This window comes from Molossus molossus, unplaced genomic scaffold (genome assembly GCF_014108415.1).
Source record: "Molossus molossus isolate mMolMol1 unplaced genomic scaffold, mMolMol1.p scaffold_m16_p_16, whole genome shotgun sequence".
NCBI lineage: Eukaryota > Metazoa > Chordata > Mammalia > Chiroptera > Molossidae > Molossus > Molossus molossus.
Window position 1 is genome coordinate 72,574,666 of NW_023425351.1, and position 12,566 is coordinate 72,587,231.

A 12,566-nucleotide genomic window follows, 5' to 3' on the forward strand; every position below is an offset into this window, starting at 1 on the left:
CCTGGAGCTTCCTCTGCGGGCCGGTGCACGACTGTGACTCGTGCTGGCACAGGGCCCGGGACTTCCGTGTCCCCGCAGGCCGGTTTGGCCCCTCCTGCCCCAGGTAACTGGCCTAACGCACCGAGGACTCGTGTCCTCGCTGTTCACGTGTGAAGGCCACGAGGGCGGCCGGCTTCCTCTCTGATTCTGGGATTTTGTTTTCATTTTCTTTATTTTATCATGATCATTATTATTTTTTAAAATATTTTTTTCTTTATTGATTTTAGAGAGAGGAAGGGAAAGGGAGAGAAACAGAAACATGGATGAGAGAGAACATCGATTGGCCGCCTCCTGCACGCCCCCCACTGGGGATCGGGCTCACAACCTGGGCATGTGCCCTGACCGGGAATCGAACCGGCGACCTCTTGGTGCAGGGTCAACGCTCAACCACTGAGCCACACCGGCTGGGCTGTTTTCATTTTCTTGATCAACCTATAAGCCTCTTTTTGAATAACCTACTTTGGGTTTTATTCACACTCTATTGTTTGTTCTTTTAGAAACTTTTTGATTCCTCCTCCGGTTTTTATTACTTCTTATCTTCTACTTTGGGTCAATTTGCTCTTTTCTTGAGAGAGGGCTTCTTAAAATGAAGGGTTAGACAACAGAATGTTGCCTTTCTTCTTTTCTAGTATAGGCATGCACACATATAAATTCTGCCCTGGCCGGCGTGGCTCCATTGGTTGGGTGTCACCCTGTGCACCGGCGGTTGCGAGTTCAAATCTGGGTCAGGGCCCATGCCTGGGTTGTGGCTTAGTCCCCAACATTTCTCTCCCTCTCCCTTCCTCTCTCTCTCAAAAATAAAAATAACAATGTTTTTTTAAGATAATAACATAACAATATACATTTCCTTCTAAGCACTGCTTTCTGTCGAACCCACCGACGTCCATGGGTGGCGCTCTCATGTTCAGCTCACATAGTCTCAGCCCCCTTGCGATCTCTCCGGTGATCCATGGGTCACTTACAAGTGTGCTGTCTAATTCCCAAACATTTGAAAAATTTCCAGGTCTATTTTTGCTATTGATCTTTCATTTATGTTCTGGCCAGAGAAGGGACTCTGCTTGGTCTCAGTCCTTCCAAGTGTACTGGGGCTGCCATGTGACCCTGCAACGAGCGGCCAGCTTCCCTCCGAAAGGAACGTCAATTAGATCAATGTGCTTAATTAGGTTGTTCAAGTCGTCTACACCCTGAGTGATTTTCTGTCTTATTTCTCTATTAATTACTTGTATCGCTGCCTCTGCTGGTCTTGTTTCTTCTAGATACCATTTAATTACGACTGTTCTGCTGCTATGTGATAATAGTAATTAACATTTAACAGGCCCTTTATGTGGGCTCCCCCACAACCCCCACAACAGACTCTGAGCTCGGCACTGCATCCCCAGCCGACAGACCAGGGAACGGAGGTTCTGAGAGTCATAGTAGGTCAGCTGGGGTTGGCTGAATGTGGACTTGGGCCCAGTCAGCCAGTGTCCCACAGTCCTTCTCCTAGCCACACCGGCCCTCATGGGGGAGGGGGGTTCAGAGACGGTCCTGCATAGACACCATGCCTCGGCTATGGCGGCTTTAGCCCACCCCAACCTGCTTCCTTCCTGCCCTGCTTGGAGATTCTGCCTCTGCATCCTCTCTGGCCCCTCAGCCACGGGTCCAGCCCGAGATGGGTGGGAAGGCCTTCTGTGTGCTGTGCCAGGCACGCAAGGGCCAGCGTTCAATCCCCAGGGACCAGCCATGACTGTGGTCAAGTCCGCCCCTCCCAAAGCCTGTGTGCTCACCTGCAAAGTAGGGCTCCCCCCAAGGCTGAGATGTGCCCATCCACGTTGGTGTACAGCCTGCTCCCCCACCCCCGCTGTGCTCACAAAAGGCCCCCCTGTCCGGCCCCTACCTTGGTCAGCTGCTCTTCCCAGCCTGTCTTCTCCTCCTGGTTGAAGAGCTCCTCTGTGGGCGAGAGGTCACCGGGGCCGGGTCTGACGTCCCCGCCAGGCCAGCTCTCAGGGTCCCCTCCCCTGTCCCTCGGGCACCGGGCTGATAGGGTGGCGCTGTCCGGCCTCAGCCCCAGAGCAGGGGAGCCCGAGGACCGTGAACCGCGCTGGAGCTCCGGGCCCAGAGCCAAGCTGGCCTTGCGGCCCTGCGGCCCTGCTCTGTGACCTCGGAGGCCATGTGAGGTTCACCAATGGCGGACGAAGGGGTCCCTCCGGAGTAGCCCTTTGGAACGTGCCGGGGTCCCCTCAAGGTGGGAAAATAAGGCTTCGAGAGGGGAGAGGGGAACATTGCAAGACAGGAAACCCAGCCTCAAAGGGAAGGGCTGCTTCAGGGGTGACCCTGGGGGTCTCAGAGGTCACCCCAGGCACAGAGGGACCTCCATCCAGCCTGCCAGTCCCAGGGCAGGGGTGCAAAGCGGAGGCAAACTGGATGCTGCCTTCTCCTAGGCCTTAGTGGTTAAACTCCCAGGCATGGCCGTCGAGGCCATGCTCTGTCCTCCTCCTGCCCCCAATCCCTCGCTGACACTGCCCACCAATACCTCCCTCAGCCCTGAGGCGAACACATTCCCTCACAGACAGCTTAGACTTGGCCGCCTCCTCCAGGAAGCCTTCCCTGATGGCCACCAGTGCCTCCCCAGCTGGGCAGCGGTGAGCTCAGCTCACACTTGTGAATGAATGAATGAATGAATGAATGAGTCTAATGAGAGCAGGTGCTTGCCTGCCTGTGCGCTCCTGGTGGCAGGGAGCCTGGCACCTGGCAGGCTCTCAGTCAGCATTTGCTGTCTTGCGCTGGCTGAGCCCTCATCCCAGTGGGACCCCAACTTAGAGTCAGGATGGGCAGCACAGCTGAGTGGTGGTACCTTCCACAGGCTCCCACCATGTCTGGATTGGCCGAGGGCGGTGTGTGGGGGTGCTCGGTCCGCAGCTGATTGCCCTCTGTCATGAACATGCTTCACCCCTCAGCCCTCCCCCCCAATCTCTCTCCACGACTGCCCCACCCCCACCACGCTGGCCTGGGAGCAAAGGGTGGCTTGGGGGCGCCTCAGGACCCACGGGCAGGACGTACGCTTGGAGGTCAAAGTGCCCATGACGTAGAGGAAGCTGCGGTGTGGGAAGACGCCCGTCAGGACCTCGGTCTCCAGGTGCTGGGCCACCGCCCTCCAGGAGTGCCTGCAGATGGCCACCAGCACGTTGCTGGCTGCGTCCTGGTACGCGTCCTCCAGCTCCTGCGGGGCATGGGTGGGCAGACAGTGAGCGCGGCCGGCTCCCTCACCTCTGCAACTGGTGGGTGGGGTAACGTGGCTGAAGAACCAGCCAGGTGCCTGGACGCCCTGCCCCCTCTGCACACCTGAGACCTCGGCAAAGTCCGGAGGCCTGGTGTTTGCAGGGGGTTCTGAGCCGGGCCTGTGCGCAGGGAGTGGTCACCGGGCAGGCCAGGTCCTCTGCCACACCTCCCGGCCTCAGCCCCCAGCCCGGGCACTGGACTGGGTCTGCTCTGAGGCTGGACGGCCCAGGAGGAAGGACAGAGAGCTGTGACATGGGGGTGCAGGGGGCAGTGGGCTCACCCCTGTACACCACGATGGACCCCGCACCCTATCAGCTGGCCTCTGTGTCAGAGCGCCCGATCACCCCTGACCACCCGCAGCCAGCGCGCGGGGGTGGGTGGGGGGGCAGGCCTGGGGTGTGGGAGGGGATGACGCCCGCGTCCGCACACCCGACGGAGCCCAGAAGACACGGGCCGAGCGGGGCGTGGACGCGTCCAGCAGAGCCCTCTCTAACATCCTCTGAGAGACAGAAGGAGATGTGCGCCCCGACGCGCCGGCAGTGCGGCAGGAGAGGGGAGCGCTCTGAGAACAAATCAAGATCTGGAAGCTGGAGACGCGGGCGAGGACGGGAAACTCAATTAGGAGGTCGGAGATAAGGACGGTCTCCGGGTGGGCCGGAGGACAGAGACGGGGAAGGCAGCGGTGAGATAAGCACATCAGGAGCCTCTGAGCGCCCCGCCTGTGGTAGGCGACCTGGGCCCAGAACAGGGCCTCGCGGGGACGGCACCAGTGGACCGACGTGAGCCGTTCCACCGAGAAGAGCCGAGCAGCCAGAGGCAGGACCACAAAGCCTGGTGGCTGAAAACAGCCCCAGAGCGAGGCCACCGTCATGAAGCCCAGAGCACAGGGCGGAGGGAAGGTTCTGGAGCCTGCCAGCAGGGAGGCAGGCCTCGGAGACAGAGCAAGGCTCGGACGGCGCCCCCACAGCCCCGGGGGGCAGGAAGACCATGGGAGCACCATTTCCAGTGCACGGTCTGTGGCGAACAGAGCAGAGGTGTCCGGGAAGGCGAGGTCTGAGAGTCCTATTCCCGAGCACGCTCCCCAAGAAGCTACTGCGGGATGTGGAACAAGGTCCTGACCGGGGTGGGCAGCAGGAGTCCCAGACGGGCTCAGGCTGAGGGCTCAGTGCTCGGCTGGTCTGGACCTGGGTGAGGGTGTGCCCGCTCTCCTCTGAGTCCTGACCAGCTTGTGGCACCCGCAGGAGTGCCTGCCCCGACCCAGGCTGGAGAGGGCCCCCAGCACTGCCCCGCCCCTCAGGCTGCCCCAGAGGGGCGCTTGTCCACCTTGGAGGGGCTGGAGTGAGGCTGCTACCGGGACACGAGTGGGCTCTGCTTGTCCTCCAGCCTCACTCCCTTGGTCAATATGCCCCTCCCCCAGCCCTATTATTATTATTATAGGTCTGTGAATTATACATAAATGCCCTGAACTTTTAAAATATGCCTGATCTGCCCAGGCCAGTGTAGCTCAGCAGATTGAGCCTCATCCCATGGACTGAGAGGTCCCGGTTCGATGCCCAGTCAGGGCACATGCTCGGGTTGCGGGCTTGATCCCCAGCAGGGGGCGTGCAGGGGGCAGCGGATTCATGTTTTCTCTCACATCCATGTTTCTCTCTCTTTCTTTTTCACTAAAAAAAAATATATAAAATATTAAAAATATGCCTGATTTACTTCAAAATGATGAGTTAATGTTTTTTATAAATTAAAAAAAGAATTTTAGAAAAAAACATAGTAGCTACGGACATGCTTCCGTTGTTCTCTGACAGTCAGGCGAGGGTGATGAGCAGGCATCTCTGCGGGGGCAGGGAATTCGTCACACCCGCTGTTTACCATCTGGGTAGTGACTGAGGCACCTCCTAAGAGCAGCGCCTCGGCCCCTCCATCTGTGAGTGGGGTTGCAAACACTTATTGGGGGTGAGTCATGCCATTCCCGCCTCGTGGGGTGCCAGGGCGTGGACCCAGGGTGGTGAGCCTGGTGACCAGTCACCACTCTCTGACCATGACTAGTCGTGTGTTTATTGGCTAGTCCAATGAACTGCCCGGAGCTAGTGGCCGGAATACGAGCCACAAGCCCCCGAGCCCCTGCAGCCATAATCAGCTGAGATAGTCGGCTGGCCTGGAGCAGCTCTCTGGACTGCAGCCTTGGGGGAACGTGGGGTTGAAGGGGTGGTCCACGTTCAAACCTGTGCATCTCGGTCAGGCAGGACCCCAAAGGCAGGCAGCCTGGGTGATGGGTGAGACCCGGCGCCGAGCGGTAGCAGGCATTTGGCTCCTTGCTATGGGCCCTCACACAGTAATGAGCTCTCTGACCTCACCTTTCTCAACTGTGAAATGGGTGTGTGATGTTGTCCCTCTGAAGGGGCTGGTGGCGAGAAGACGAGAAACTGGACGGGAACCACTTGGTCCACCCAAGGCTGGGCCGTCCTAGCGTATTTGGATCCCTGGGCAGCTGCCTGCCTCCCCGGGGCCCTGGGGAGAGGGGAGGCCCACCGTGGACTTGGTCATGTTCTCCAGGGCCAGCTGCATGAAGGTCTCCTCCCAGCTTCCCTCCAGGGAGTCAATGGCTTCGATGACGGCCTCCAGTACGTGGAGGAGCCGGAACCGGTGCCTGTCCGAGATCTGTGGGCGGCAGAGCGGACAGAGGCTCAGGGGAAGTGAGAGAGTGATGGGGGAGGGGGAGGAGGCCCGAGGGGAAGACCCCAAGTGGATGCATATGTCCAACATCCATCTAGTGAACACCTGCTATATGCAGACCTTGAACTAGTTCTGCAGAGACAGACGAATAAACATGTGTCCCCACCCTCAGGGAGCTGCTAGGGGGTTTTAAAAGCATTTCTTCATGTATTCACTCATTCATTAAAATTCATACACATCTTCCCCAGCAATCATCCATCCATCATCCCATCTGTCCATCCACCCGCCCACCCATCACCCATCACCCATCCATTTATCCATCTCTCTCTCCCACTTAATGGTCTGTGGCTTTAGGCAGATCCCTCCCCTTCCCTAAGCCCCAGTTTCCTCATCCACGAGGATCATAATATCTGCGTCGTGAGATTGTTCTCAGGTCAGTCAACACATACAGGTCTGCTTTCCCCGCTCCCCTCAGACCACTGGACAGCAGGAGACTGTCGTGCCCCAAATCACGCAGCTGCTGCATGAAGCAGCCAAGGTCTGGGTTTGCCTCGGGATCCAGCCCCCTGCTCCCCGGGTCTCCCACGAGTGGCCCGAGCGGCTCCTACCTTAGGGCTGTCTACGAAGTAGTCGTGAATGGCTTCCAGCACCAGGTTGGGGGCCTTGTGAGCCATGTTCTTGATCTTCTTGACAATGTACTTCAGTCGGACCGGGTCCGAACCATTCAGGTCTCGGAGCATCTTGAAGCAGATGGCTAGAGCACATGGCAAGCAGGTGTGAGGTGGGTGGGCTGTCGTGCCAGTGGGGCTGGGTGGGCGGGGATGGGAGAAGCCTAGAAGCGAGGGCTGGAGCACTGAGCACGCCCCTGGGCCCCTGAGGTTCAAGACAGAAGGAGCAGGGCTGCCTCTCTCCTTCTATTCATTGATCTAACTATTCCCTTTCCACCCGTTGATCCACCTACTTATCCAATGATGCATCTGCCCATCTACTTACACATTCACACATTGTTTGTCCATCAATCCATCTATCCATCCTCTTGTTTGTGCATCCTTATACTCATCCACCAATCCAACCATCAATAAATATATCCCTCCACTCACCCATTGATTCACCCATCCATCCATCTATCCATCCTTCCATCCATAAACTCATCATCCATCTCTAATCTCTCCATCTATTCATTCTTTCATCCCTTCACCCTCTGTCCAGTCACCTGACGTTCGATGATGTTCACTCTGGGTGGTCCTGGGGCTCAAAGAGGAGTCAGGGCTCAGCTATGTTCTGAAGGAGCCCTGGGCAGGGAGCCCTCACCAGTATCAGTAGACTGGTTCTGGGGGGTAGTTGTATAAAAGGCCCTGGGCACGCAGAGGGCAGGGCCAACAAATGCCGACTAAGAGGAGGGGCAGTGAAGACTGGCTTCTCAAAGGAGGGAGCGATTTAACTTTGCTTAGAAGGATGGGGGCAAGTCATCTTTGAGTGAGGGGAAAATCTTCTCAGGGAGTGAGCCAGGCCTAAGCCGAGGCTCTAAGGTGCGGGAGGTGCGGGAGGTGCGGGGGGTACGGGAGGAGAGTGGAGGAGAGTGGAGGAGAATGGAGGTGCGGGAGAGTGCGGGAGGAGAGTGGAGGAGAGTGGAGGAGAATGGAGGAGAGTGGAGGTGCGGGAGGAGAGTGGAGGTGAGGTGTGAGAAAGGGCATTTTTGGGCTAAGGCATCATGAAGAGGCCAAGGAGGGTGTGCAGAGCTCCCTATGTCCACACCCGACATCCCCCAGGTCCTGGAGGGTGGACTCCCCTGGCCCTCATCCCCGGGACTTCTATGGGTGAAGGGCCATGATGGAATGTGCTAGAACCTGAGTCCAGGCCTGGTGATCACCTGCATTATAGGCTTTCTCCAAGAACACCTTCTGCTCCTGGGGTACCAGGGCAGCCTGGCTGCTCTTCGACTTGCACAGGAAGATGGTAGTGGGGTGCATCGGTTTGTCCCTGTGGGCGGCGGTCTGGGGCGCCTTTCCGCAAGACACGTCCTTCATGGATTCCAAGATGTGGGAGGAGATTCTGAAATGGAAGCGGGCTCCTGGGTGCACGCACCTGGGTGCCCTGTGTGTGCTCATGGATGTGAGCGCAGGGGACACTGATGCACCTGGGTCTGGGTCAGGCTGGGTCACATCCTTCCAGGCGTCTGCCCTTCCATTCAGTGGATGACCGAGCCCTGGGAGGAGGCTCACGTCTCGCAGCCTCAGGGGCACTGTTGAATCAGCAGCACTGCCTGTGGGCTCGGGGGGGCCTGTCCCCCAGCCAGTGTTGGTGGGACAGACAAGGCTGGTAGGACTGGAGGGCTGGGACACGACATCCGGGCAGCTCTCTCGTTGACTCAGTGGAGGACCCGGTCTTTTCAGGACCACGCAGTCTGCCCTGGCCACCGCCCGTGGCTGGTGGGGTCTCGGAGGGAGGTCAGAGGGTGTCGGGAGTAGGTGGGGCAGCGGCATATTAGAGAGTTTGTCTCTCTATATTTTACGCATCCACCACGTAGAAAAGACGTCAGATCCCGTCACTCAGCATCCCCCCGTGGTTCCCCGTACAAAAAGGAAAGAGCGCGGCTTGAACGAAAAAAGCGAGTACATCAGACGTGCACATATAAAGTCAGGATGCAAAAATCAGTCATGTTTCTATACTGGCAGTAAGTAATTGGGAATTGAAATACAAAGGTACCGTATACAACAGCACTAATGATTATGAGGTGTGTAGGTATAAACCTAACCGATGATTGCAGGATCTATATACTGTAGAGTACAAAATGATGATGAAAGAAATGATGAGGACGTTAATAAGAAGAGACATACCATGTTCATGGATCAGAAGACTCACTATCGTCAAGACATTAGTTTTCTGTAAATTTGTCTAAATACTTAATACAATTCCAATGAAAATCCCAGGAGGATTTCTTTCTTTCTTTCTTTCTTTCTTTCTTTCTTTCTTTCTTTCTTTCTTTCTTTCTTTCTTTCTTTTTTTGAAGGAACCAACAAGTTGTTTCTAAAGTTTATGTGGAAAAGTGAAGGAAGTGAAGCCAAAACAATTTGGAAGAACAACAACACAGGAGGAACACCCGACTGATTTCTGATTTCAAGATGTATCACAAAGCTCTAGCAGACGAGACAATGTGGTGTGACGAAATCACAGAGCTATGAACAAATGGAACAAAACACATAGTCCAGAAAACGACCCACATCTACAAGGCCAGTTGATTTTTGATGAAGGTACGAAGGCAGTCTAATGAAGAAAAGACAAATAGATGGTGTAGCAATGACTGTATATACAGGTGCAACCCCCCCCAATGTAAGCCTCCAACTATGTACAAAAATGAACTCAAAATAGATCATAGACCTAGAAGCCAAACCCAACATTCCAAAACTTCTAGGAGAAAATGTAGGAGAAAATCTTCGTGATCTTGGCTTAGACAAATATTTCTTACGTTGACACCAAAAGCACTATCCATAAAAGAGAAACATCACAAAATTGGGTTTCATCAGAATGAAGAACTTCTGCTTGTGGAAAGACACCTGCAAGAAAATGAGAAGCTAAGAGCTGTGGACCTGGAGGGAGTATTTGCAAATCACGTAGCTGATGAAGGACGGTTTCCAGAATATATGGAGAACACGACACAAGACAAAATCACCAACAACTTGTCCAAATATGGGCTGAAAATGGGAACAGACACTCCACCCAAGGAGACAGACGGCAAATAAACACACAAAACACGCTCCACCAGCCTCAGTGGGACATCACCACGTGTCAACTGGAGCCGCTAAATCAGAGAAACGCGACACACTCAGCGCTGGCGAGGTTGCCGTGTTCCTGGACGGTGCCGGTGGCGCTGGCGGGATGCCGACGGGTACGCCGCGGCCGCTCAGCTCTTTCACACCGAGGCCTACCCGAGCGCCATGACAACGTGCGTCCACCCGAAAGTCTGTACACAAGTGCGTTTAGTGGCTTTGTCATAGCCCCAAGCGAAAACCACACACATGTCCTTAAAGTGGTGGCCACGGAAACTGTCACATCCATAGAAACACCGCGTGGCAACTGCGGCAGATGAATCCCTGACAAATGCGACCACCGGGTGCTTCTCTGTGCATTACGCTGGGGGAGAGAAACCACACCCTGACGCTACGCGGAGCCTGGGCAGAATCACCCCTTCCTGCCTTCATTCATTCGGTGGGTGTTTATGAAATGCCAGCCGTGTGCCTGGCACTGCTCCGGTGAACAGCACACGCACAGACCCTGTCCCTCGTGGCACGCCCATTCTTGGGGAGAGACGGTGAGCGGACAAGAAGCTACGTGTCATGTTGGCGGGGGACAGAGACACGGAGGACAATCAAGCGGGGACAGGGATGGACAAGCTGCGGGGCTCAGCGGGGCAGGGCCGAGGTTGTGCCCAGGGGGTGTGCCGGGCCACTAAAGAAATGCCCGAGAGGCTAATGAATGAAGTCATGCTGGGACGAGGGCAGCTGCCCCCCGCCTGCCTCCTTGTCACCTCAGCTCTGCCATCGCAGCCTCAGCACCCAGCGAGGTGGCCTCCCACCAAGCCCACGAGCTCGGGCAGGCAGAGGCTCAGGGACCCGTCCCAGGCACGCGGCCTCTGCAGAAGGGTGCAGGCTCAGACCTGGGCCCTGGGCCCGAAGCCTTCACCCTGGAGGGCTCGGCATTTCACAGGAAGCCTGGCTGGTGCCACCTCTCTGGGCATCTCAGACCACAGGGCCTGGAGCCTAGCCTCCCTCTGTGCCCAGGAGGGGCCTCGGGCCAGCTGGCACGGGCCACGGCCACCACTAAGACCGTTATCTCTCCCCAAACCCGCATTTAGCCCAGCGGCGACCAAAACGGAACACATTTCTAATCCAAAGAGATGATGGGAACACGGACAGACAGCTGCAGACCGGAGGGTGTTCTCGCCTTGGAAGCATCTAAGTCGGGCAGAGGAGGAGACGGCCGGACATCCACACGGAGATGAGCACGCGGTGATCAGGACTGAAGTGGAAGGTGCCAGGCTGCTCCCCGGGACAGCCCACAGGAACGGGCTCACGGGCCGGAATGGGCTCCGGAACCGCCCAGGAGAGTCTGGGGAACCGGACCTCCCTGTGCCCCCCTGGAGGGCACCCTCCAGTCAGGAAGGTGGAGCTGCCCTTAGGCCGTCCAGGACGCTCAGGACACTGGGGCCCAAGGCCATCAAGGGACCTTCCTTGAAGAAGCTGGAGCTCAGGGGAGCAGGGCGTGTGTCCCTCTGGGCACTTCCACCGCAGGCGTGTGGACTGGACTGACACCCGCCTGCTGCGCACGGGACTCAGCAGCTACAGGGCTAGGTCCCGGTTCCCTCCCCCAGCTGCCTCGCTGCCCCCCAGGGCTCAGTGGGGGCCATCCCTCCCCAGCTGCGTCCTCAGTTCGGGGCCTGGGGGTCTGTCCTCAATCCCCATTCCCCCCAGGGAGGTTCTCTCCAAGAGAGGAAGAGGCCAGGGGACCTGTGGGAAGTAGGGTATCGGGGTCCCCTCTTGGGATCCCAAAGGTCCTGGCCTGGCATTGGCTAACCTGGGGCTCTGGGACATGGTTGATGATGTCCTCTCCGCTGTGATGTGGCTGTGTTGCTTTTCCAAATGCTGCCTGTCCATCTTGGGGTGCAGTTCGGAGAACCCACAGGCCCTGTTCTCATGCCCAGAGGAGCAACCCTCTCTCTGGGCACCTCTCATCCCTGGCCCTGCCAGCCCTGACCTCACCCCTGAGGTCACAATGGTTCCACATCCAGGGTCACTGTTGTGAAGCCAGACATGGTGTCCCGGGCACAGCAGGGTGTCTGCGTGTACTTGTGTCCCCGGTGCGGCCTTCGACCCGGCCCTCCCTCTCTGGCTCTCAGCCGTCCCCTGTAAGAGCCGGGGAGCCAGCCCCCGCAGACACCTTGGCTGCAGCCTCGAGAGAGACCCTGACAGAAGACCCAGCGAGGCTGTGCGGGAGCCTGACCCAGGAAACGGAGAGCGAAGGGAGCGGTTTGAAGCACGACGATGGTTTGGGTCGCTCGCTACACAGCGGGGAACTGCTCATGCTCCGTGCCGGGAGGCGGGCAGAGTCAGGGTTCCGTGTGACTATCACACTGTGCTGTGGTCGGACCCCACTGCAGAGGAGCTGGGTCCAGAAGCAGACTGGGGACCCCCAGCACGGACCCTTGTCACCAAACTCAGCGTTTGGAAGCCCTTGGTTGGAGTGAAGAGTGAGGCTGTGAGGGTGCTGCAGGGACCGTGGGGATGTTGGTGTCGGGACCTGCTGGGCCATAGCCCCAGCCCCAGGGTGCCTCCCTCTGCCCGCCAGCCGGGACTGGAGGGCCCAGGCCACCATGCTGTGCCCGCAGCCCCTACACTCTGCTGACAGCCACATGCCCAGGCCTGGGGCCACGGTGGGTGAGTCTCAGACAACAGATGGCCACTGCCCACCCCCAGGCCACGGAGGCTTTAGGGCTGGGCCCGGGGTTCAAACCCCAGCTCTGGAACTGCTGGCCAGATGACCTGAGGCTGTGACCCCTCTGTAGATGGGCCACCGATGCCACCTCGTCAGGCTGTTCTGAGACA

The 12,566-nt window shown here is 57.4% G+C and overlaps 1 protein-coding gene across 1 annotated transcript in view; it reads right to left on the minus strand.

Moving 5' to 3' along the window:
* Window positions 1–11,618, minus strand: part of LOC118631779 (maestro heat-like repeat family member 5) — a 38,819-nt gene extending 27,201 nt beyond the window's left edge. The window contains exons 1-6 of the mRNA XM_036264374.1: window positions 11,539–11,618; window positions 7,838–8,019; window positions 6,576–6,721; window positions 5,824–5,952; window positions 3,079–3,238; window positions 1,916–1,968 (exon numbers count right to left, since the gene is read on the minus strand). Of these exons, the coding sequence (XP_036120267.1) occupies window positions 1,916–1,968; window positions 3,079–3,238; window positions 5,824–5,952; window positions 6,576–6,721; window positions 7,838–8,019; window positions 11,539–11,618 (750 nt within the window). The remainder of the gene's footprint in view (window positions 1–1,915; window positions 1,969–3,078; window positions 3,239–5,823; window positions 5,953–6,575; window positions 6,722–7,837; window positions 8,020–11,538) is intronic.
* Between the last annotated feature and the right edge of the window lie 948 nt (window positions 11,619–12,566).